Genomic DNA, 25,570 nt, shown 5'->3' on the forward strand with positions numbered 1-25,570 from the left:
CCCAGGCTCCCTTGCTCTCAGAGGTGTCCTGCCACATCCCAGGACATGCCACCTCACCTGTCCTCTCTCTGCCCGCAGGAGAAGATCAAGACCATGTTTGAGCAGCTGGTGCTTGTGGATCACCCCAACATCGTAAAGCTTCACAAATACTGGCTGGATGTGAAAGACTCGAAGGCGCGGGTAGGGAGGACTCAGAGACACAAAGTGTCTGGGGGGTCCCCAGGCTGGGGGAGGGATGCCAGTGGGAGCCAGGTGGGGATCCCAGCTCTGCTCCTCACTCCTTTCCCTGGGACTCCCTTTCCTTCCCCAGGACACTGCTGCCAGCAGCCCGCTCTCAGCCATGTGTGGGACTGGCACTGGCTGCGTGCTGCTGGCTGGTGCAGCTCACAGGCTGTGCACGGTGCTGGCTGGGCAGGGAGGCTGGGATGCTGACACCTTTCTTCTCTCCCAGGTCATCTTCATCACAGAATATGTGTCCTCAGGGAGCCTGAAACAGTTCCTGAAGAAAACCAAGAAAAACCACAAGGCCATGAATGCCAGGGTAGGTTCCCTAGGAGCAGCACAGGGTATCCCAGATGAAGTGGGTAGCTCTGTGCCTGCTGACACAGGGGGGGGTCTCTGGTCTCTTATAAGGCACAGCAAGTATGTACGGTTGCTCCTTGAGTTACCTAGGGACTCTCCGCTGTAGGGAGATGGCATCTTGGTGAGGGCCGGAGCAAGAGCAGAACTTCCCCAGGATGGCCCAGAAATGGATCCTGCTGTCAGGATCTGACCCCGAGGGTGGGGAACCTGCTGGAAGCTGCTGCAGTGAGGTTCAGCTGCATGATGCTGACTGCTCTCATCTGCATCATGCTTTGGGAGGCCTGCGTCTCCACCACCCTCAACGAGGGATGGTGGGCTTGTGACTAGGTTACTACTTGGGTTGAAGGCACCAGTTTCACCTGCAAACCCACTCAGTATGGATCTGACTAATGGTTTTTCAGGCAGGTCTCAGCTGTCTGTGACTAAGGAGCTGGGTGACCGTTCTGGGGGCCCTGTGCTTAACCTTGCAAGCCCTCCCATGAAGTTTGAGTTCAGTATCACACCAGTGCATTTAGGCACTCCTAGAATTGAGACTCACTGTTGGTGTGTACAGAGAAAACCATATGCATGGACCCCACAACCATAGCTAGCTTTGGCCCCCTCTGTGATGTGCCTCTCCATGCTTCCAGCAGGGTTTTGGGGCTCAGGAGAGCTCTGTCGGCCAGTAAGGATGAGTTCTCAGCTTTGATGATGTTCTTTGAACAGCGGTTGGAAAGGACACTGTTGTGGCTGGGACAGCATGTGGCTCATCCTTGAGTAACAGTCTCTGCAGGGCTAGTGGAGGGCTGATTTCCCCAGTCACTGGGTAATAGGTAGGAATGACCTGATCCAGCTCCTGGGCTCTGATGCATGTCTCATCTGACGGAGAGCTCTGGTCTCTGCTCTAGGCCTGGAAGCGCTGGTGCACTCAGATCCTGTCTGCTCTCAGGTAAGCTTGCCATTGCTTGCACTGTCAGCCGTCCTGCTTCTCACTGGGCTGGGCACAGGTAATGTGCTCAGGGCAGCTTTGTGCTTCCCCAGCTTCCTGCACTCCTGTGAGCCTCCCATCATCCACGGCAACCTCACCAGTGACACCATCTTCATCCAGCACAACGGGCTCATAAAGATTGGTTCAGGTAGGAAGCTGCCACTCTCGCATGCCCGTGGCTCCAAGTGCTGATGAGAAGAGTCAGCAGGAGGAAGCTGCCCGCCGAGGAACGTGGCAGGGTTGTACGGGGTGGTGTGCCAAGGGGGTTCCGGCTGGGCAGAAGAGGCGAGAGCTGCAGGGTCCCTCAGGGGATCACCTGTGCAAGGCTTGGAGTTACCTTCTCTTCTCTTTGTGTCCTCTGCTCCATGCCTTCTTACTCATCTGCTTCCGGATTGGCGCTGACTGGCAGTCTGGCACAGGGTGTTTGCAAATGGTGAGTGTCCTTCTGCCACCTCTCCCAGCACATCAGTCCTGTCCCTGGGTCGACCTTCTTCCCCTGTGGGCCCTGGGCGCCTCTCACCAGTGAGGCACTGCAGCATGGAGGAGCAGTCCTGGGCTCTGCAGGCAGGGCGGACCTTTGTCCCTCAGGGAATTGCTGCTCCTGTCGTGGGAGCAGAGGTGTCTCCCGGGGGAGCGAGTGCCCCACGGGTGGTCTGCATGGGCAGGAGCGCACACAGAAATCCCTGCTACCTCGGAGCACCCATCTGTGCTCACAGCCCTGGGGAAACAGCTTAGAAGAGCTGTGATGCAGAACATTTCTCGTTCCCTGACGCAGCCCTCCCAGACGACCTGCGAAGCCCCATCAGGATTGAGAGGGAAGAGCTACGCAACTTGCATTTCTTTCCCCCGGAGTATGGCCGTGAGTGCAGGGTCTGTCTGCCAGGGGGTGCAGGCAGCATGGGTGCCCAGAGGGATGTGGCGGGGGTTCCTGTGCGAGGCGTGGGCACAGTGTGTTTGCGGCAATACAGAATTATTCAGTGCATTCATAACTAAAGCTGTTGGCCATGAGTCACAGAAGATCTTGTGATAATGAATGACTGTGTGATAACATTGTAGCTAAAATTTAGTGTTGATTAGTGCAGAGCTATGCACGTGGGAAAAACAGCTGTGCCTACATGGGAATGGACTGTGCATTAGCAGTTACTGGTTAGGAACAAGATCTCAGCATGACCATGGATAGCTCTGAAAAGGTCAGCTTATGGCTCAGGAACACTCAAAAGCATGTAAAATGTTATGACGATTAGGAAAAAAGGAGTAAAGAATCTTTGCGCCATGTGAAAACTCATTATGTGATCCCCATTTTGAATATTTTGGCACAAATTTGAGGGGAATAAAGGGGAAATGCAGGGAACTGTGAGAAAATGTGTGCCAGGGTGGAGGAAGCAGGCATGAGCAGAGGCATGGGCAGAGGGAGGTCAGGCATGGGCAGGGGTGAGGGCAGGGTGTGTGGGGGCAGAGGCATCTGTAGGGATGAGGCAGGGTGCAGGGGACTGTTCCCAGAGTGAGCGGGTGGTGGCCTGTGCCTCTGGCCTGATATCGTTCTGGCTTGGTTTTGCAGAAAAGGCTGATGGGACTGCTGTGGACATCTTCTCCTTCGGGATGTGTGCGCTGGAGGTATGGAGCAGGACGGCTGCAGCACCTGGGAACCTGCAGTGACCCCTGGCTACAGGGCAGGATTGTTCTTGCTGAGCCTGCTGGGGATTGCAGTGACCTGGAGAGCTTCCCAAGGAGTCTCCTTGCCCTTTTCCAGACCTCACTGTGAGCTGTGGGGATCCCTTGCAGTGATGGAGACATCTCTGCTGGGTTCAGCAGAACATTTTCTGCTGCCATGGCCCACCCTGCCCTGGGTGCAGCAACAGGCTTAGCTCACCTCTTCTATGCTCGGCTGGTGCCTCTCGGCTGTCTCTGCCGATGCCTCCTCTTCCTCCTCGGGCTGTGACAGCCCTGGGAAGGAAGGGCACAGAGGGCAAGGACAGACTGTGCTGCTCCAAGAGGATGTGCACTGCCAAGCACAGCTTGCCCGGGCAGACTGTGGGGCTGTTGGTGCTGTCTGCATTGTCTCCCAGTCTGCACGGTGCTCAGGGAGCAGCCTCCTGTGTCTGCCCTGCGGGAAGCCCTCAAGGACTGACCCAAGGCTTGGCCACATGCAGACATGGCTGCACTCCTTCTTCCCCAGATGGCAGTGCTGGAGATCCAGACTAACGGGGACACGAGGGTCTCAGAGGAGGCAATAGTGCGGGCACGACATTCTCTGGACGATCCCAACATGCGGGTGAGTGCAGCTAGCCGAGCCTCGGGGACAGAGCCACTGGGCTGTAGCCTGCCCCACAGATGGGTCAGGCATCCCTCCTGGGGTGTAAATCTCCCCATAAGCATCCTTCCCCTTGGCTGGTATCTGGAACGTCAGAGCCAGCCTGGCATTCCTGCATGCTCCAGGTTACACCAGTGCTGGGAAAGGGGAACAGACAACAACCTACTGCAAACCTAAAGGCAGCCGAATCTGGTGGGCTGAAGGACATGGGGATTCCCCCCGTCCTGGGCTGGTCAAGATGAGAGGCTGGTCCTCACCCCTGTTTGCCAGTCCTACCAGTAGTAAGGCTGAGTGCGGATTCCCAATAGGTGCATGTGCGCACGCATGTGCACATGCTCTGTATAGACATGGCCAACCGCAAACAGTTCAGCGCAGACAGGGGAGTGCCATGTTCATGGGCACAGACAGCATGAACAGTCGGATCCTGCTTCTAAGTATTGATGCTCAGGGCAATCCCTTTGACAGGTCACTGTGGCATCTGGCCCTGTCCCACGGGCCTCCCTGTTATCGATCAGACCCATGGTCTGTCTGGTATCTACACCCCCTCCCCAAGCTTTCATCTCACTTACCAGCTAGTCCAGCTTGACATTTGCTAGAGGACCACACGTGCTCTAAGAGCAAACTTACACTGTAAATACTTAGGAATAGAGTTTAATAAGAAGATGGGATAGACTGAGGTGATCAGATGCAGGGCTCAGCCAGATAAGTGTACTGATCAGCAGTGTGCTTACAGGCAGCTGGCACCTTTTATCCCCCTCCCTTTTCCTCCCTGACCCGCCTCAACCCGTCCCTTGCTCTTCCTTTGGCCTATCTCCAAAACATCCCATAATAAGTTCGTACACTCCCCAAATTCTCTTGTTTGATCTCAGAATTTCCCCCAGGCATCCCATAGTAAATCCTACCCCCTTTGATGCAATAGTCCCCTTGTCTGCATGGCGTCCCAGAGAGTGTTTCTTCGGTTGAGCTTTTAGTACCCAGGGCAAACGGTGTCACTGTTCACCTCTGATGGTCTTTGGGGCAGCTGATTTGAAGGGGTTAGGTTGTGTGGGTGCCCACCCTGTCATCTTCCTTCTGATAATTTTTTGGTCTTTGCATCTATTCTGAATAGCCCTAGCCAGAGACCTGTACAGAAACTGCACAGAGCAGTTAAAGAGGACAGGCCCCAGACTGCAGCATGCAGAAGAGGCAGAGGATCTTGCTTTTCTGCCATCAATGAGCAGAAACAGGCAGATGCGTCCCTCCCATCCTGCTGCTGTCAGGAATCCCTTCCGCTGGCTCAGTCTGCCCTTTCTCCAGTCCTACCACCATCTATCCTGGTGGGTTGCTGCTCTCAGAGCTCACCCTGGCTGGCTGCCGGGATACACCCCTGCCTGTTCTTACAGCCTTTTGCTGGGTTTGCATTGCAGCCTCCTCCCTGGATGAGAGCAAGCAGGGAGCAGAGCTCCTGTGGCCAGGCTCTTGGTGGGTACCGAGCAGCATGCTGCCCGCCCAGAGCACTGCTGCCTCCCTCAGCTTGGGTGCTCTGTATACTGCCTGCCCTGCCCTGGGGCTGCCCGCTGGCGGAAACAGCCATTCAAATCTGCTTCCCTGGAAGTGCAAGTGCGAGAGGGATCCAGGGCTGGCAGCGGTGGGGATGAAGCAGGGGAATGTCCTGCTTTGCCTCCAGTTTATGCCTTTTCTTTGACCCTCAGGAGTTCATTCTGTCGTGCTTGACCCTCAACCCAGACAAGCGACCAACAGCTAATAACCTGCTCTTCCACCGGGTGCTCTTTGAGGTCCATTCCCTTAAGCTGCTGGCAGCACACTGCTTCATCAACAACCAGTGTGAGTAACCATGAGACCACCCTGCCCCATTTGAGCTTGTATTGCTGCCCCAGCAGAGCTGGGAATGTGGAAGAGCCTGGGGAGAAAGGCAGTGACTCATAGACCTTCCCTGGGGTCTGTGCTGCAGAATCCACATTACAGGACCTCCCAGCTGACAGCCCCTTTCTGCCTTTGCCTTAGATCTGATGCCTGAGAATGTGGTGGAGGAGAAGATAAAGGAACTGGACCTGAACATGGTGATGGCAGAGATCCGGAGAGAGGGTCAGCCTGGAGTACAGTGGAGGTGAGGATTAGTGGGGGAGATTTCAGAGCAGCCATAGCCAAAAAGCCCAGGACTTGTATCCAGCCCGGTGATCCTGGTGTCATGCCATAGCAGTCCTTCACACCGCTCTTCTCTCCTGTCTCCTCCAGTAATCTTCCTGTCCTGTTTCTCTCCCAGGTACTCAGAGGTCTCCTTCCTTGAACTTGACAAATTCTTAGAAGACGTCAGGTGGGTTGTGGGCATGTCCCCAGGATCCCTTCACTCACCTCATTCTTTGGGCTTGTGCTCCTGCTGAGAAGTTCACCTCTCCAGAACAGCACCTACATCTGAATTGCCTATTCCCTGCCCCCTACTAACTCCTGGGTGCTGTTTGGAAGGGTGGCAGCTGATCTGAGCCAGCCATGCCAGGGACCACACTAAGCCTTTGAAAGCACAGACAATTCAGTTGCAGCACTCCTGGCACTGCTTCAGCTCCAGGAAGAGAAATAGCCCTGACGGCATACATGAAGGTGGTGCTGGCTGACCTGTAATGTGTCCACCCAGCTCTGGTCCCCAGCATCGCACTGCCCTCAGCTCCCTGGAGCCAGGGTCAGGGGACTGTGCTGCAGCACACGTAGGGCATCCCATTTGTACAGCAGTACTCAGTCGTGTGTGATCCCCTCTCAGTCCTCCCCCCCGGGGAGAGCAGACCTGGGCTGCAGTGCCAGGGCAAGGGGAGCTCTGTGGCCTGCCACCTCCTCACTGTGCTGCCTGCCTGCCAGCACTGCCCCTCCATGGGTGCAGATTCCTGTTCTGGGCCATGGCCCTCCATAGCTGACCTTTGCCAGGGGTGTAAGAGGACAGGGCTCAGCTGTTTGTCCTCCCTCTGTGTCTGTACCAGGAATGGGATTTATCCCCTGATGAACTTCGCTGTTTCCAGACCCCACGCCCTCCCACGTGCACTCTCCCAGCCCCAAGAGGACCCTCAGAAAGCCAAGACTCCCACCCCAGAGCCCTTTGATGTGGAGACCAGGAAGGTAAGGTCAGATCCAGGTAGGGACAGATTCTCCATTGGGAGTAGGTGCATGGTCTCCATTCCTGACACCTTACTGCAGGAACGCCTCTCCCTTTAGCCATGCACTGAACTCCAGCCCAGGTGAGAGCTGTTCTCCTTGCTGCATTGGCTGCCCCAGGACTGTCACAGTCCCTTTGGCTGAGCTAGTGAGGTCCGTTTCACCTGAGACCTTCTGGAGCAGCCCCATTGCCTCTGCTTCTTTGGCTCTGCCTTCCCTCCTCACACGTCCACAGGCAGCTCGGTGGCACGGTGTATTCTGTGCCTTGTTGCTGGGGTGTAGGTTTGAAATCCCATCATTGTTTGATATTGACACTACAGTGGCATGCTGAGACGCCAGCTGAGATCAGGCCCTGTTCTGCCTGGCACTGTACAGGCAAGACTGCACGCCCCGACACTGAAGTCACGGGCAGGAAGGTCATTGCAAGTGGGTTTATGGACCCCTGAGGGGAGTGGAAGGGGTGCCAGGCAGGGAGGGCAGGGAAGTACCGACACAATGCAAGGGTATTTGAGCAGAAGTGAAGCCTTCCAAAACCATGGTATAATCCCTCACTGAACAGAGCAGTTCAACGCTGCAGCATAACCTCCTCATGGGTATAGGCAGGCTGCCATTGCATCCCCCAAAGCCTTCTCTTCTCCAGGCTGAACAAGCGCTGTTCCCTCAGCCTCTTCTCAGAGGGCAAGCACTCCAGCCCAGGATAATTTTGATGGCTCTCTATTGCTCCAGTTTATCAATGTCTTTCTTGTTTTGGGGGCCCAAAATTAGATGCAGTACCTGGATGTAGTTTAACAAGTGCTGAGGAGAATAATTATTTCCCTCAATATCCTGGCTGTGCCCCAGGATGCTGTTGGCCTTCCTTGCTGCCAAGGCACATTGCAGCTCATGTCCGGCCTGCTGCCCACCATGACCCCAGAGTCTTTCCAGCAGAGCCAGTAAAGCTTTTCTGCCAGCTAGGCAGTCCCAGCCTGTGTTCTTGCCAGGGATTATTCCTTCCCAGGGGCAAGAGTTGGCATTTGTCCTTTGCTGACATGCATATGGGGAGACAAGGTTGTTGGCCACCATCATCAGGGCATAGCTTAGGCATGGCACTTCTTACAGCGGTTTCTGTCTCCTGAACTGCTGGCCATCATTGAGAGCAGTCAGAGGAACTCATTGGTCTGTGTGCATCTCTCTTTCTTAAAAACCCATTTTGTACCGGGTATTTCCCTGTAATGACACTTCTAGTCATTCATCATTAATCACCTATGGCACTGTCATTGTGTTACTGTGGATGATATGAATGCAATTTCATACTTGCATTGAATTAATGTTAAAAATGCTCTGTAGGGCTAAACCTAATTCTTATTCTTGCAAGATCCTGTGTAATGCCTCCCTTTGAAAAGTACATCCGCAGTGGTTTCTTCATACCTGTCTGAGAATCAGCTTTCAGTGCACTTAACTTATGCTTTATTCATACTGCTCAGTGCTTATTTTTAGTGAGAGTGCTGTGGTGATCAATCGGATACGTTAGAGAAATGTAAACGTAAACCTACGCAGTTATGTCTTTTCCCCTCTTTGCATTTGTTATATGCTGCTTTTTCACCTAGTGCCCCAAGGTAAGTTCTGCAAGTGCGTTGTCTGTCTGACCAATGTGTTCAACCAATTAGTTTTTACCCAATTTGACAAAGGACTAGTAATCTCAGAGGCACTGAGTTTCTACAGATTTTGCGAAAACTTGCAGCTGGACAAACCTGCAAGTCCCAAATGAGCCTAGCTACAATGCAGACTCTCTGTCTATTCTGGGAGGCACCAGAACATGGATGCTGAATGGATCCAAGGAAATTTTTTTTCATGGTGAGGATGGTTAAACAGTGGACCAGGGGCCAAGAGAGGTTATGTGATCTCCTTGGAGGTTTTCAAAACCCAGTTGGGTAGAGCTCTAAACAGCCTGGTCTGAATTCACTGTTTGTCTTGTTTTGAGCAGGGGCTTGGACTAGAGACCTCCTGATGTCCCTTCCCACCTAAATGATACCTTGATCACGGGCATCAGGTAGAGAGGTGGGGAGCAGGTGGCAATGATGCACTCAGACATCATCAGCCTTCTCTTTGATGTTTGCAAGATGCTGCGCAGTTCAGTGTAATTCAGTATGTAAAGGAGCACATGGCCAGACAGTGTGTAAGGAAAGAGCACCCACCTTGGGCATACAGTCACACTGGTCAGCTCTTCTTAGAGAAATGGATGGCCTGGAGATGATAAAGGTCAGAAGACAGCAAGTTTCCTGACTGAGAGAGCTAAATGCCCAGGGATGTTTGTCATAGGGAGGAGCTGTAGTAGAGGGGTGCTGGGTCAGAGGAAGGAACATGCACATAACTCACCTCTGAGCATAAGCTTGAAATCGAGGAATATAAATGAAACCCTGTTAAACTCTGCGTGGAACAGGGATGTTGATTACTCGCTGGGTTTCCTGTCTTTTGGGTTGACCAATTGCACGCTCTCTCTGGCTTTCCTTTTCCCAGACAACACGACTTCTGGTGTGAACCATTTTCATGGGAACTTGAAGCTGACATATTGAAGCTTGAAGCTGACCCAGCTTGAAGCTGACCCAGTTCCTTCATAGGAACTTGAAGCTGACATATTAATAAAATGCCATTATTAATGGCATAATTAATAATATTTGAATGTTCTATGATGCAATGCAGGGTTTCCAGAAGAAAATCCATGTCATTTTAATAATATTCAAGATTTCAGTTTTGCTCTTTTGTCTGATTTAAGGATTGGTCATCCCATAAGGACATGAACGAGTACAATATTAAAACATAACCCAAGAGTTTGGGCAGAGCTTTAGGGGGAAGCCTACCCCTGGCAAATGGAGCAGAAGAATTCATCCTGGTTGTAAAGTTTTCCCAGAACTGCACCTTGCGCAGGGCTCCCTTACCCACCTCTCAATCAGCTGACGATGGCCATGGTTCGTAGCTGGATACTGGCTTAAATTAACCCTCAGCTGCTCCATCCAGACAATTCCTAGAAATGTGGGAAGAAGTGGAAGGTCAGGCTGGCAGCTGGAATTAAGGAGTTTAAGTAGGAATTTGAGTCATGCTTAGAGAGCAGAAGTAAAGCAGGCCTGGGGAGCCAGAGGGACTGTGTCCAAGCTGATGTTGATTTTGGCCTCTTCTAGGTGGTGCAAATGCAATGTAACATGGAGCTGAATGAAGACAAGACCCAGTGGCACGTAAGTATTCAGCTCCTATTCTACATGAGGCACTGGGGCAAGACCTGCTCTCTGTACCCATCTCTGGCATCTGACTGGGACAAAGTTTGGTCTCAGCCAGTTTGCTGCAGTACCCAAAGGACTTACTCTTGTCCCTTTATAATAAAAGAAGCCCGAAGAAGAATGAAGCCACCAGCCCCCTCTCACTGCAGGAAGACCTTGGTATCTTTGTCTGGACATCTTTTAACTCTACTTATGCCTAGTTTAACAGTTGCAAGTTAGTTGTAACTGTTGAGAGCAGATTCCTCTAAGACACTCAAACTACTCTGCCAAAGACATCCAGCATCTCGGCAGTTACCAACATCCTCCCTGTTCACCACTGCCAGCAGTTTCTAGTGCTGATGGAAGAGTCAGCATCTTTCTCTCTTATGGAGAAACTGGCATTTGTAAAGAGCACTCTCTTCTTTCTGCAGCTTACTCTTCTGCTGATCCTGGAGGACAAATTGCATCGACAGTTGAGCTACGACTTGCTGCCCAGTAGGTTTACTTGCAAGTAAATTTTTGTGCATGAATGCAGAAGTATTGCCTGGTGGCCCTGGTCAGGTTTAGGCTCAGATTGTGTTAGACACAGATTGTGTTTACAGCCAGCTTTTCTTTCCTTCTTGTACTGGGCGAGCAGACTAAACCCTAATATCCGTGTGGTACCAGTTCTTGTCCACTCAGACCCTAAGCTTATAGCCTCTGGCATGTGGTAGTAACCTGCACTCTAAAGTGAACTTTGGGAGTCCAGTGAGTGACCATCAAGAACATGCATTTCACCCTGGGACATGTGTGCAATTCTTGGGGTAACACTAGTGAATTTTTCCCTCATTCCCAACACTGGTGCAGTCTCTGCAATACCTTTCAAAGGGGAAGGTGGACTCTCCTCTGAGGAAGCCCCATGGCTCTGGGGAAGGGTGCTTCTCCTCAGAGTGGGTCCAGCACAGCAGGCTCCTTCCTAAAACATGCAGGAGCCTTCTGGAGGCCATGCAGCTGGCGTCCCTTGACTGACTTACAGCCAAAACTAAAGCATAAAGCTTGGAAATCAATGCTTGAGAGTTGCTGCTTCACGAGCTCCTTGTGTTTTTCTGCCTACAGGTAGTGGCCTGCCTGCTTTTCATGCTGAGCCAAAACAAGCAAAAAAATCTCGAAGTGACACATTGCCAAGACTATTGTGCTTTGTGTGATTTGGGACTGGAGCTCATTCCTGCCCAGTACCGTGTTCAACTCCCATTTACTGCCCACCTCTGTGCTCTGTTTGCCCCAGGATTACTTAGCAATTACTTAGCCAACAAAAAGTATACAGCATGTGCCCTTAGATCATAATGAAGCATAATGCAGGCGTGCTGCAGGTTGGGGTAGAGGCACTGGTAGAGGAAGAACTGAGATGTATGAACTTTAATGTTCTCACCATTCCTTGTCTCTGCAGCTGATAACTCCAAGGACTTGGCCACAGAGCTGGTGCATTATGGATTCATCCACGAGGTAAGCCTCCTGCCACTCCTCATCTCAGTCGTGCATGCACCGTGCTACCAAGTGCAGTCCCCAAATCCGTGTGACACCTCATGCCTCAGAGGAGTAAGAGCTCCTCCATTCCCCATCTAGCAGCCAGAAAGCAGCCACAGAGGCCAGCCTGCAGCGCTGTGTTCACTCCCCTTGCAGTGAGTGACAACACATCCTTTTTTTTTTGTTGTTTTTTTTTTTTTTTCTCCATACTTTGTTCATGCCTAACTCCAGGTTGCTGTTTTGAGGGGACAGCCGTATTGTGATGGCAGGGTTAATTACGTCAATCTCGCAGTGATTCTGAATGTGAGAACCAGAAGAGTGCCAAGGGAAGGAAGTTGATGCCACCTCCCATCTCCCAGAGGAATTGCCCCGATAGCCGGTGTTGCCTGGACAGCTGCTTTTAACTCACTTTGCAGATTTCTGTCTGCCAGAAGAGATGGCCTACCCCAGCATTGAACTTCTGGGCTCTTCCTTAGGTGTTTGCAGACAGTCCCAAGAAATAATTCAGAGCAGCCCCATCATTCAGATTACTCAGCAGCATAGCCTCCAGGAAAGGCAGCATGGAGAGAATTAAAAGTGTATTTATTTTTATTTTGTACAAGTTAGGAATTCTGGGGCTGTAGGCAAAATTTTGGAGAATTCCTCATTGTGGATGCTGACATTAGACAAGGAAGGGGTCAGCTTCACTGAGTGAAAAATTTATGCAAGTACACCTGGAAAAAAGTACACTTAGACTCTCTTCCTTTCTTCATCTGAGCATGGTGGCTGTGCAGTTTGGCACTGACACACTGGGGTGCTTTCTCCTGTGCTCTGGAAAATACGTGGCATTTGGGGCAACCTAGTACTGCAGAATATACCTCACACAGGTCCATGTTCCATGGACTGTAAATTACCTTTCTCTTTCTTTCTTCTAGGAGATAACCTCCTTTTAACACATCTTCCCCTCTCTAACATCTTTTCTGCTCCATGGGTACCGACTACCTTTTCTCTCAGATGGTATAACTGATTCATACCATGTTAAACTGAGCAAATGTCCTGAGCCTGTATTTAGCTTGGAAGTATGCTGCTTGTTTCTGACCTGAAGGACTTGTGTACCCAAATGCTCATCTGGTTTTTCAACTATAGTGGTTGCTCTAACAAAAGGTACCACCTATGCCGTACAAATCTTGTCTTAGCAGCAGTAGTGACAAAGGGGTGCATCTAAGCAACAAGAAAACAACTGGTTCTGCATTTTTCACTTGAGTGAGAATTTTGAGTTTGTTTCTGGCAATTCCAAAACCTCGCTATGGTACAAGGTGTGGGTGTTTTGCATCCTTTACATATCATTGTGTATTTCATTAATTTCTTTCTTAAGGAATAAACATTCTAATTATGTTAGAAACCACCTACTCCTGAATGTGTCAGAAAAGAGATTTCTGTACAAAATAGTTGCCAGACCAACAAAAAGTGACATTAATTTTTATTTTTGTTAGCAGTGAGGATATTGTAAAACAGATGGCCATAGAAAATAACTTTAGATCCAGTGGTCAGCTAATTAAGTTGAAATTAAACTAAACAAAAGAAGCTGGACCTGTTTTGTTCCTTCAGATTGGAAGCTCTAAAGAACTGTCTGCTCTTTTGCCTTTGTATTGCACCTGACACAAAAAGGTTCCATTCTTGATTGGTCATTTGGCATTATTCAGTAAATATGATAACTCTTAGTAGTATGTTCCAGATGTGTGTGTGAGTTGTTCTCTTCCCATATCAAAACTCAGGTGTGAAATCGGTGGCTTGGAATGGAATCATGTAAGGAAGGAGATGCCCGAGGTAGCCAAGCCAAACCGACCTGTTGGCATGTTTTTTTTTATTTTAGGACGACTGTGAAAAGCTGGCTAACTTCCTGGAAAATGCCTTCCACAAATACCGGTCTCCTCCCTTGTGAGCCACCTCACTGCAGTCTGGGACAGAGTGGTCCCCCTGTACCACAGGGGACGGGAAGTGTACCAGACTAGAAGAAACTGCAGGGCTCCTGATCAAACTTCCTCCAGCAGGACTGACCGGGCACTCACTCCTGACTGAACCTTTGCAGTCCATGAGAGGTGTATGCCTGGGCTGTGGTGTGAAAAGACAACAGCAAGTGGAGGAGTAATCGGCAAACACGCGAAATTACATGTGCATCAAGAGAAGTCAGGACCAAGCAGGAGTACATGTTCTGGTCCCCACTCCTGAAGCAGCAAGCCAAAGGGAGTTGTGAGGTGTGGGGGAGTGGAGTAGCACCCCCTTCCTGATGGTGATTGTGAAGATGCAAAGCTGCTGCAAGAATCCCCCAGACTGACAAATTTCCTTCTGGGAATGATAAGCTTTTTTCACTGCAGGTCCCAAAGCTTTTTTTTTTTCCTCTTTGCCAGCTGATAATACTTGCAGAAGGGAGGAAAGGAGCAGGCTTGAAAAGCTCTGGCGCAGTTTCCAATATCTGCCACACTCCATTCTTTACACCCTGTTTTGTTAAGGTTTCCCCAGCACAGATGAACCACTTTGATGCCTTGTAATTAGAATTGCACATCTTGGTGTAAGCTGAAGAGAGGACTTTGTGAGTTGGACTTGATATGGCATGAGACAAAATTCCGGAAATCCAAACCCACCAGCTGGATCCAAACATGTGGACCAGCAGAAACCTCACTGGTGCTGAACAGAACCTTTGTCATTCCCCAGTTTGTCTTACGGCCTTCCAAAATCTCATGGCATCTTAAGGGGAAAAACCCTGATGTCTCTTCCTTCCCTGTTTCTCCTATGGTGTTTAGAACTTCAATCATTAGCCTGGAGAAAGGGGCAATCATCTTAGCTGCTGCGCACGTCAGGTTCAGTTGGTGAAAAGTGCAAATAGGAATTATTTGTGTTGCAAAAGCCATGCAGTGCTGCTCCATGCTGTTCACGTTGTGCCGTGTGGAACCAGCTGTATCATGCTGCGCTGTGCTGGTGTTCTGCGCTGTGCCAGGTCCTCCATGTGGTCCTGCCTGCATTACGCTGCCTGCGCTTTGTGGTGTTGCACCAATTGTATCACGCCGGGCTGGGTTTGCCATGCTAGGATGCTATGCTGAGCTGCCAACTTGTGCTGTATTTCCCAGTTGTGCTATGCTGTGCCGACTTTACAAACTGACAAATCAATAAAGCCACTGAAAGCAGCTTATCTCATCAGAGCACTCCACTCAGCAAACCGCTCAATAATTTCTTAGTCACTCTTACAGTTAAACTAAGAAGATGTGAAATAGCTTCCCTGAGTTCAACAGACTTATCCACAAAGTCAGGCAAATTGGGTGGAGAAGGAATTCAGTGGAGAAACATCATACAGCTGCTTGACTCAGAAATCACTTTCTCCAGAACAAGCTTGCACTCGCCTCTGCAAACTGAGAAATTCCTTCATTATACCAACTGCTTCATTTCCCTGATGAGCTAGTTAGCTCTTCTTTAACACATTTCACCTGACTGATTTCTTTGTTTTATTTGACATTGTCACAGCTCAGTTTGACCAATGGATTTCCCTGCTACTGGCTGTGCTGCACTCAGCAATGATGAATTCATTAACCAGCTACTGCAGGGTGTTTCCAATACACGACAGGCTGTTCTCACAGAATCACAGAAGAGTTGAAGTTGGACGGGACCACTCTAGATCTCAAGAGGGGTCCCTTCCAGCCTCTGTGATCATCTAGTCCAACCCCCCTGCATAAGTAGGGTCAGCTAAAGCAGGTTGTCCAGGACCATGTCCAGTCAGGTTTGAGTATCTCCACAGATGGGGTCTCTCTGGGCACAACCTGTTCCCATGTTGAACCACTCTCACAGAAAAAAAAAAAACATTTTCTTACGTTCAAATGGAATTTCCCATTTTTCAATTTGTGCCAATTGCCTCTTGTCCTGTCACTGGGTACCACTGAGGACAGCCTGGCTCCATCTTCTTTACGCTCTCATCAGATATTTGTACACATTGATGAGATCCCCCCGAGCCTTCTCTTCTCCAGGCTGAACAACCCCAGCTCACTCAGCCTCTCCTACGACAGATGCTCCAATCCCTTCAGCATCTTGGTGGCCCTTCACTGTACTCACTCCAGTGAGTCCATGTCTTTCTTGTCCTGGGGAGCCCAGCTCTGGATCCAGCACTCCAGATGTGGCCTCACCAGTGCTGAGCAGAGGAAGGATCAGTCCCCTCAACCAGCTGGCAAGGTTTTGTCTGGTGCAGCCCAGGATGCCGTTGACCTTCTTTGCCGCGAGGGCGCATTGCTGGCTCACAGTCAGCTTGGTGTCCAGCAGGACACTTATCCTTTTTTGCATAACTGGCACCAGCACAAGAATGGAAATCCTGCACTCACGCTTGGAAGTCGTACAGGAAAGGGGATGTGTCCTCAGACACTGATAGTCAAGTCTGATCAGCTAATTATAGAATCATAGAATCATTGAGGTTGGAAAAGACCTCCAAGATCATCGAGTCCAACCATCGACCCAACACCACCATGCCCACTAAACCATGTCCCTAACTGCTGCATCTACATGTCTTTTAAATACTTCCAGGGATGGGGACTCAACCGCTTCCCTGGGCAGCCTGTTCCAATGTTTAACCACTCTTTCAGTAAAGAAATTTTTCCTCACGTCCAATCTAAACCTCCCCTGGCGCAACTTGAGGCCATTTCCTCTCATCCTATCGCTAGTTACTTGGGAGAAGAATTATAGAATCATAGACTAGCTTGGGTCGGAAGGGACCTCTAAAGGTCATCTAGTCCAACCCCCCTGCCGTGGGCAGGGACATCTTCAACTAGATCAGCCCTATCCAACCTGACCTTGAACGTTTCCAGGGATGGGGCATCCACCACCTCTCTGGGCAACCTGGTCCAGTGTTTCACCACCCTCAGCGTAAAAACTGTCTTCCTTATATCTAGTCTAAATCCAGCCCCCTTTAGTTAACAGCCATTCCCCCTTGTCCTGTCGCAACAGGCCCTGCCAAAAAGTTTGCCGCCATCTTTTTTAGAAGCCCCCTTTAAGTACTGACAGGCTGCAAGAAGGTCTCCCCGAAGCCTTCTCTTCTCCAGGCTGAACAACCCCAACTCTCTCAGCCTTTCTTCATAGGAGGGGTGTTCCATCCCCCTGATCACTTTTGTGGCCCTCTTCTGGACCCGCTCCAACAGGTCCGTGTCTTTCTTATGCTGAGGGCTCCAGAGCTGGACACAGTACTCCAGGTGGGGTCTCACCAGGGCAGAGTAGAGGGGCAGAATCACCTCCCTCGACCTGCTGGCCACGCTTCTTTTGATGCAGCCCAGGATACGCTTGGCCTTCTGGGCTGCAAGCGCACATTGCTGGCTCAGGCCCAGCTTTTCATCCACCAGTACCCCCAAGTCCTCCTCGGCAGGGCTGCTCTCAATCCCTTCATCCCCCAGCCTGTATTGATACCGGGGGTTGCCCCGACACAGGTGCAGGGCCTTGCACTTGGCCTTGGTAAACCTCATAAGGTTCACACGGGCCCACTTCTGGAGCTTGTCCAGGTCCCTCTGGATGGCATCCCGTCCCTCTGGCGTGTCAACCGCACCGCTCAGCTTGGTGTCATCTGCAAACTTGCTGAGGGTGCACTCAATCCCACTGTCTATGGCATTGATGAAGATATTAAACAGTACCGGTCCCAATACGGACCCCTGCGGGACACCACTTGTCACCAACCTCCATCTGGACATTGAGCCGTTGACGGTCACACCCCTGGATGTGACCATCTAACCAATTCCTCACCCACCGGACAGTCCACCCATCAAATCCATACCTCTCCAGTTTAGAGAGAAGGATGTTTGATCACGGGGAGGTTTACACGGCACCGGGCCTGCTGGCAGCAGATGGAGTCCAGCTGTCTCACAGGGGGAAAAGGATCATGGCTCATGAATTGGCAGGGCTCATTGAGAGGGCTTTAAACTAGGTTCGAAGGGGGAAGGGGATAAAACCAGGCTCACTAGAGATGAGCCTAGGGGTGGCATGCCGATGCTGGGGGCGAAATCGATAGCCCAGCTCAAGTGCATCTACACCAATGCACGCAGCATGGGCAGCAAACAGCAGGAGCTGGAAGCCATTGTGCAGCGGGAGAGATATGACTTAGTCACCATCACAGAAACATGGTGGGGTGACTCTCATGATTGGAGTGCTGCAATGGATGGCTATAGACTCTTCAGAAGGGACAGGCGAGGAAGGAGAGGCGGTGGGGTGGCCCTGTACGTTAGGGAGTGTTTCGATTGTCTAGAGTTCAACGATTGTGATGATGATACGGTTGACTGTTTATGGGTAAGGATGAGGGGGAAGGCCAACGAGGCAGATATCCTGCTGGGAGTCTGTTATAGACCACCCAACCAGGATGAAGAGGCGGATGAAGCGTTCTACAAGCGGCTGGCAGAAGTCTCTCAATCGCTAGCCCTTGTTCTCGTGGGGGACTTCAACTTACCAGACGTCTGCTGGAAATACAACACAGCAGAGAGGAAACAGTCTAGGAGGTTCCTGGAGTGTGTGGAAGACAACTTCCTGACACAGCTGGTAAGTGAGCCTACCAGAGGAGGTGCCTCGCTCAACCTGCTGTTTACAAACAGAGAAGGACTGGTGGGAGATGTGGTGGTCGGAGGCCGTCTTGGGCTTAGCGACCATGAAATGGTAGAATTCTCGATTCTTGGTGAAGTAAGGAGGGGGGGCAGCAAAACCACAACCATGGACTTCCGGAGGGCGGACTTTGGCCTGTTCAGGACGCTGGTTGAGAAAGTCCCTTGGGAGACAGTCCTGAAGGGCAAAGGGGCCCAGGAAGGCTGGACGTTCTTCAAGAAGGAAGTCTTAAAGGCGCAGGAGCAGGCTGTCCCCATACACCGTAAGAAGAATGGGTGGGGAAGACGACCGGCCTGGCTGAACAGGGAGCTTTTGCTGGGACTCAGGAAAAAAAGAAGAGTTTACCGCTTGTGGAGGAAGGGGCAGGCGACTCAAGAAGAGTACAGGGATCTTGTTGGGTCGTGCAGAGAGGAAATGAGAAAGGCAAAAGCCCAGCTAGAACGCAATCTGGTCGCTGTCATTAAAGACAACAAAAGAAGTTTTTACAAATATATTAATGACAAAAAGAGAGCCAGGGAGAATCTCCATCCTTTATTGGATGCGGGGGGGAACATTGTCACCGAGGATGAGGAAAAGGCTGAGATACTCAATGCCTTCTTTGCCTCAGTCTTTAACAGTCAGACCAGTTATCCTCAGGGTACTCGGCCCCCTGAGCTGGAAGACAGGGACGGCGAGCAGGATGAACCCCCCATAATCCAAGAGGAAGCAGTCAATGACCTGCTACGCCACCTGGATGCTCACAAGTCTATGGGGGCGGATGGGATCCACCCGAGGGTGCTGAGAGAGCTGGCAGAGGTGCTCGCCAAGCCACTCTCCATCATTTATCAGCAGTCCTGGTTAACGGGGGAGGTCCCGGACGACTGGAGGCTTGCCAATGTGACACCCATCTACAAGAAGGGCCGGAAGGAGGATCCGGGGAACTACAGGCCTGTCAGCCTGACCTCGGTGCCAGGGAAGGTTATGGAGCGGTTCATCTTGAGGGCACTCACAAGGCATGAGTGGGACAACCAGGGGATCAGGCCCAGCCAGCATGGGTTCATGAAAGGCAGGTCCTGCTTGACCAACCTGATCTCCTTCTATGACCAGGTGACCCGCCTAGTGGATGAGGGAAAGGCTGTGGATGTGGTCTACCTGGACTTCAGTAAGGCCTTTGACACCATCTCCCACAGCATTCTCCTAGAGAAGCTGGCGGCTCACGGCTTAGACAGGTGGACTCTTTGCTGGGTAAAAAACTGGCTGGACAGCCGGGCCCAGAGAGTTGTGGTGAAAGGAGTTAAATCCAGTTGGTGGCCGGTCACGAGCGGTGTTCCCCAGGGCTCAGTTTTGGGGCCGGTCTTGTTCAATATCTTTATCAATGATCTGGATGAGGGGATCGAGTGCTCCCTCAGTAAGTTTGCAGACGACACCAAGTTGGGCGGGAGTGCTGATCTGCTCGAGGGAAGGAAGGCTCTGCAGAGGGACCTGGACAGGCTGGATCGATGGATGGGCTGAGGCCAACTGGATGAGATTCAACAAGGCCAAGTGCCGGGTCCTGCACTTCGGCCACAACAACCCCATGCAGCGCTACAGGCTTGGGGAAGAGTGGCTGGAAAGCTGCCTGTCAGAAAAGGACCCGGGGGTGTTGGTCGACAGCCGGCTGAACATGAGCCGGCAGTGTGCCCAGGCGGCCAAGAAGGCCAATGGCATCCTGGCCTGTATCAGAAACAGTGTGGCCAGCAGGAGTAGGGAAGTGATCGTGCCCCTGTACTCGGCCCTGGTGAGGCCGCACCTCGACTACTGTGTTCAGTTTTGGGCCCCTCACTACAAGAAGGATGTTGAGGTGCTGGAGCATGTCCAGAGAAGGGCAACAAGGCTGGTGAGGGGTCTGGAGAACAAGTCTTATGAGGAGCGGCTGAGGGAACTGGGACTGTTTAGCCTGGAGAAAAGGAGGCTGAGGGGAGACCTTATCACTCTCTACAACTACCTGAAAGGAGGTTGTAGCGAGGTGGGCAAGTAACTAGTGATAGGACAAGAGGAAATGGCCTCAAGTTGCGCCAGGGGAAGTTTAGATTGGATGTGAGGAAAAATTTCTTTACTGAAAGAGTGGTGAAACATTGGAACAGGCTGCCCAGGGAAGTGGTTGAGTCACCATCCCTGGACATATTTAAAAGATGTGTAGATAAGGCGCTTAGGGACATGGTTTAGTGGGCATGGTGGTGTTGGGTTGACGGTTGGACTCGATCTTAGAGGTCTCTTCCAACCTTAATGATTCTATGATTCTATGATGTTGTGGGGGACCATGTCAAAGGCCTTACAGAGGTCCAGATAGACGACATCTGTAGCCCTTCCCGTGTCCACTGATGTAGTCACTCCATCATAGGCGGCCACTAGGTTAGTCAGGCAGGACTTGCCCTTGCTGAAGCCATGCTGGCTGTCTCGAATCACCTCCCTGTCCTCCACGTGCCTTAGCATAGCTTCCAGGAGGATCTGTTCCATGATCTTCCCAGGCACTGAGGTGACACCGACTGGCCTGTAGTTCCCTGGGTCTTCCTTTTTTCCCTTTTTTAAAAATGGGGGTTATGTTGCCCCTTTTCCAGTCAGTGGGAACTTCACCGGACTGCCACGACTTCTCAAATACGATGGATAGTGGCTTAGCAACCTCATCTGCCAGTTCCTTCAGGACCCGCGGATGGATCTCATCAGGTCCCATGGACTTGTGCACCTTCAGGTGCCTTAGATGGTCTCGAACCTGGTGTTCTCCCACAGCGGGCAGCTCTTCATTCTCCCAGTCCCCGCCTTTGCCTTCTGCGGCTTGGGCGGTGAGGCTTGAGCACTTGCCGGTGAAGACCGAGGCAAAAAAGTCATTGAGTACCTCCACCTTCTCCGTGTCCCGGGTAACCAAGTCTCCTGTTTTGTTCCGGAGAGGGCCCACATTTTCCCTAGTCTTCCTTTTATCCCCAACATACCTATAGAACCTTTTCTTGTTGCCCTTGACATCCCTGGACAGATTTAATTCCATCAGGGCTTTAGCTTTCCTAACCTGATCCCCGGCTGCTCAGACAATTTCTCTGTATTCCTCCCAGGCTACCTGTCCTTGCTTCCACCCTCTGTAGGCTTCCTTTCTGTGTTTGAGTTTGTCCAGGAGCTCCTTGTTCATCCATGCAGGCCTCCTGGTGTTTTTGCCTGACTTCTTCAATTAGGATTGTAATTTCTGCCCATATATTATAGTTGTGGTGTGCACACCTTTTAGTAGAGTATCTAGTCTTACTTGAAAGATTGCATAATGTAGGAATCCACTATGTCTCAATAATAATGTTTTCCAGGGGTTAACTGCTGTCACTTAAATTTAGGCTAGAAATAAGGCACACTGTTTTATGTTCCAATAAATAATTATGTTCAGATATTGTACCTTTATCTCCTAGATGAAGAGAACTTTTGCAATGCAAGACTTTCTCATCATAATGGTAATTAGATGTTAAGTCATCTTTTAACTGCTTTTGATAAGCTTTATTGGCCTGAACTTTCTAAATCTTTTATAAGATAGGCTTTCAGAATCTCTAAACTTATCATAGATTTTCCTTAGTCTTGCATCTCTTCTGTAGCGGGGGCCAAGAGGCCACAAGAGTCTCATGCCAGTTTAACTAATTAAGTGCAAGGTGTAACAGCACATCTCTCTGTCACTTGCCAACAGCATTTTCACTTTAAAGCGGAACCACCACCTTGGGAAGTGATGTCTTTTGGGGGCCCTTCCTATTTCAGAGTAGCACTTCCATCCCCTGTGACAGAGATCACTTGTGCCAAGCTGTTTGACCTTGCCTTTGCATTTAAGGGACCCACCTGAAAAGAATAAAGAGCAAAAGGGACAGGCTGGGGACAAATTCAGATACCAGGGTGACGTTTCACTACAGCAGTTCTCAGCAGATGGGTCCTGGATCTGCTCTCAAATTGCATATTCAGCAGCTACTGATCTCCCACAACAGGTAACTGGGGCTCTTAACTGTGGATGCCCACGTAGCGACCAAGGACCACCCTGTGACAGTCAGGGCCCTCTGTTTTTAGCGCCTCTAGCACGTTACAGCACAGTCTTTGCCCGCAGGACGGGCCACTCTGGCAGCTAGCAACAGCTTCTGGACCGCCGCCCCCCGAGGACCCCGGTGCCCGGAAGGATTCTGGCCGCGGCAGCAGCAGCGCTGCAGGCTCCGACTCCCCAGTCCCGCGCTTGCTGCCGACGGGGTGGATGACCGCGCCGTACAGGCCTGTACAACCACGGCCCGGCCCCGCCCGGCCTGGTACGGCCGGAAACCCCCGGGGCTCACGCCGCGTCCCGGCGCTAGGGCAGACTGAAGGCCGCAGCTAGCGAGCCGGGCTGGGCTGGGCTGGGCTGGGCTGGGCTGAAGTCCTCCGCCTTCCCGTAGGCTCCTGGGCCCCGCCCGCGGCCGCCCGGCCCCATACCCGGCACGGCGCCGGTGCCAGCGGGGCGAGGCTGGCGCCAGCCTGGCCGCCCCGCCCCAGTCACGTGACTCCCCATAGTTCTCGCGAGACGGTCTCCCCGCTGCCGCGGGAGCGCTCGCGAGAGTTTCCCGTTTCGCGCGCACCGCAGAGCTCTCACGAGAGTCCCACGCCGACTGCTGACTGGGTGGACAAGATGGCGGCTACAACGACCATTTCCCTGGTGAGCAGGGCGGCCGCCGACCCCCGCGGGCGAGCCGGGGCGGCCGGCTCAGGCCGACCCGCTCTGCGCAGCGTCGGTCAGGCCGGAGGTGGGGGGACGGCTCGCCTCGGCCGCGAGGTGTCGTGTGCGTTTGGCCCCGCTGGGCCCGCCTGCGGCCCCGCTGGGGACCGGTGGGGCGGGCTGGTGGCGCGGGGGGGTGCGGCAGGCTGGGGTCCCGTCGCGCCTGGCCGCTGGTCGGGGCCTCTGCTCCGCTGGGCGTGGGTGGGGTGACTGCGGGCCCTCCGTCGTCCGCGGGCGGCCTTTCCGCCTGTGCCGGCCTGTTTCCGGGGCCCGCGAGTAAGTGGCATCGCGGCTTTCCGCCCCCGGCGGCCGAGGCGCTGAAGGTCCCGCTGCTGCAGCGAATGGGGCTTCTGCCTCGCCTTAGCGGTGGCTTCCCGGCCGGGAAGGCGCCCCGTTTCCCCTCCGCGCCGCCGGCTGGGCTGTCCTGGGCGGCCACCCCGGCGGAGCTCGCCGGGGACTGGCTGAAGTGGGCTGGAGCCGGGGAGCCCCGGCGGCGGGTCCGGCTTATCCGTCGTAGGTCATGTGCTTTCCAGGTACCGTCGGTACCTACCATGTGCTTTATACCAGCACTGGTGCTGAGGAAATAGCTTTTCACTGTGCTAGGATACACACACGTTACTTTCTTTGAGCTTGTTTGCTGGTTTCAAAAACTCACTTGTTTAAAAAGATCTAGTTAGGTGCTAGGGCTTTTTTAAAAAGTATTTAGCAGAGACTTTTCTCTCCCAGAGCCTTGTAGCCTGAGGTTAAAATGTGAGCTGCTGGTCATCTTTCCTGACAAAATGGGTTAGGTGCCCAATGGGTGGTGGTTATTTTTATATTTCCTATTGTTTCTTTTATGCATTCATGAAAGGATCCCAACAGTATTGATTTTTATAAGAGTTCTTTGTGTTTTCGGGAACATTCTTTAGAGCTTTCCTGAATGGACTGCTAATGTTGTAAGAAAGCAGAACGCTCTCATTTCAGAGGCTTGTTTGTTTGCTTTGTGAGTTAGCCTTAAATAGAAGAAATTAAAGTACTTCACTGGGGCACTCTTCAGCCTTCCTTGGACCAGTCCTTTTATTTTTGGCTAACTATGGAACTGTGTAAAATGGAAATACAAAACCTCTTAGGTGTCAAGCCTCCAGGGAAGGTAGTCTGTAATATAACTGTGGATGCTGGGGAACTACAAAAGGGGGTGGGCCAGGCTCATGAACACCTGGTGATATTTGGAGGGAGCACATGGAGTACTGGGTTGGATAGACCATTGGTGTGACACAGCAGGATATTTCTTAGTGTGTTTGTGTTTTCTGCCTTTCCCCCCCATCATTGTTTTAGTAGAAAATACTGGATTTCTCTCATTAATAGATCTAATTCTAAAGCGGCTCTATTTTTCTTTAAGGGTCTACCTTTGAACCCTGAAGGAGCTGTCTTTTACCGTATTCCTTTTTTGAATTCACAAATATTGGTGCTCATAATTGGGAACAAATGCGAATAACTGTCACTTTGTTTCCCATCTCATCTTTGCTTAATTAGGACTTCATTAGGTTAGGAGGTTTGCCAGGTTAACGCTGGGAATGAGTGTTCAAGTCTCGAGCATGTGAGGTTAAATACAATTCCAAAGATGATCGAAACCAAAGGAATGTTATATTGCTTAGTATGTGTGAGGACATCAGATTCTGTTTTTCCTCAAAGCTAAGGTAGTGTCTGTCCTTTATTTCACAGCACACTGCTTCAGCCAGTTCATTTGCTGTCACTGTTCAGTATACACATATTTTAAAATGATAATGCATACATTTCAAAACCAAAATAATTAGCTAACTTTATAACAACCAGCCACTGCACAGTTTTGCTGCATGGGAATGAAATGATGCGGTGGCTAGTCAAATAGAAGACTGTCAGAGTTGCAAGTCTGTTCACAGGAAATTATCAGGGCCTTACAACATAAACAGAAAAATAAAGACCTTGCTTCAGAGTTTCTGTTTATCTATGTAGATCTATGTATCTAAAATATATCTATTTTATTATAAACAAATTCAATCAACATTGTAAAAGAAACTATTGTGTTACTTTTCTACAAATCTGCCATTCAGATTGAGTATTAAGAGCTAAGCAGAGTACGGTAAGCATAAAGAGTTTGATTATTTTTGGTTGATTGACTTCAAACACCACGCATTCAAGCTTAAACCTGTTAGCTTACACTATCATGTTAAAATGGACATTCGCATTAGAGAGTTATACTCCTGTTCGAGATCAAGCATTGCATCGAGTCCAAGCGAGTCTTGATCATAGAATGGTTTGGGTTGGAAGGGACCTTAAAGATCATCTAGTTCCAACCCCCCTGCCACAGGCAGGGACACCTTCCACTAGACCAGGTTGCTCAAAGCCCCATCCAACCTGGCCTTGAACACTTCCAGGGGTGGGGCATCCACAACTTCTCTGGGCAACCTGTGCCAGTGCCTCACTGCCCTCATAGTGAAGAAGTTCTTCCTTATATCTAATCTAAATCTACCCTCTTTCAGTTTAAAGCCGTTACCCCTTGTCCTATCACTACATGCCTTTGT

At 51.1% G+C, this 25,570-nt stretch overlaps 2 protein-coding genes across 8 annotated transcripts in view; both read left to right on the forward strand.

Moving 5' to 3' along the window:
* NRBP2 (nuclear receptor binding protein 2) overlaps positions 1-14,892 on the forward strand; it is a 30,051-nt gene extending 15,159 nt beyond the window's left edge. For all 3 annotated transcript variants that reach the window (XM_076363645.1, XM_076363643.1, XM_076363646.1), the window contains exons 3-18: positions 79-180; positions 452-541; positions 1,470-1,510; positions 1,603-1,697; positions 1,959-1,982; positions 2,325-2,408; positions 3,108-3,163; positions 3,726-3,821; positions 5,552-5,684; positions 5,865-5,967; positions 6,124-6,174; positions 6,827-6,962; positions 10,154-10,207; positions 10,660-10,723; positions 11,655-11,710; positions 13,584-14,892. In XM_076363645.1, coding sequence (XP_076219760.1) covers positions 79-180; positions 452-541; positions 1,470-1,510; positions 1,603-1,697; positions 1,959-1,982; positions 2,325-2,408; positions 3,108-3,163; positions 3,726-3,821; positions 5,552-5,684; positions 5,865-5,967; positions 6,124-6,174; positions 6,827-6,962; positions 10,154-10,207; positions 10,660-10,723; positions 11,655-11,710; positions 13,584-13,652 — 1,254 coding nt within the window. In that variant the 3' untranslated portion in view covers positions 13,653-14,892. The remainder of the gene's footprint in view (positions 1-78; positions 181-451; positions 542-1,469; positions 1,511-1,602; positions 1,698-1,958; positions 1,983-2,324; positions 2,409-3,107; positions 3,164-3,725; positions 3,822-5,551; positions 5,685-5,864; positions 5,968-6,123; positions 6,175-6,826; positions 6,963-10,153; positions 10,208-10,659; positions 10,724-11,654; positions 11,711-13,583) is intronic.
* A 7,959-nt stretch (positions 14,893-22,851) lies between these two features.
* Positions 22,852-25,570, forward strand: part of PUF60 (poly(U) binding splicing factor 60) — a 40,772-nt gene continuing 38,053 nt past the window's right edge. For 2 of the 5 annotated variants that reach the window (XM_076363678.1, XM_076363680.1), the window contains exon 1: positions 22,895-22,970. In XM_076363678.1, coding sequence (XP_076219793.1) covers positions 22,944-22,970 — 27 coding nt within the window. In that variant the 5' untranslated portion in view covers positions 22,895-22,943. Of the gene's footprint in view, positions 22,971-25,570 lie in introns of all 5 variants that reach the window. The other 3 variants (XM_076363676.1, XM_076363679.1, XM_076363681.1) reach the window with 2 other exon arrangements.

This window comes from Aptenodytes patagonicus, unplaced genomic scaffold (genome assembly GCF_965638725.1).
Source record: "Aptenodytes patagonicus unplaced genomic scaffold, bAptPat1.pri.cur scaffold_77, whole genome shotgun sequence".
NCBI lineage: Eukaryota > Metazoa > Chordata > Aves > Sphenisciformes > Spheniscidae > Aptenodytes > Aptenodytes patagonicus.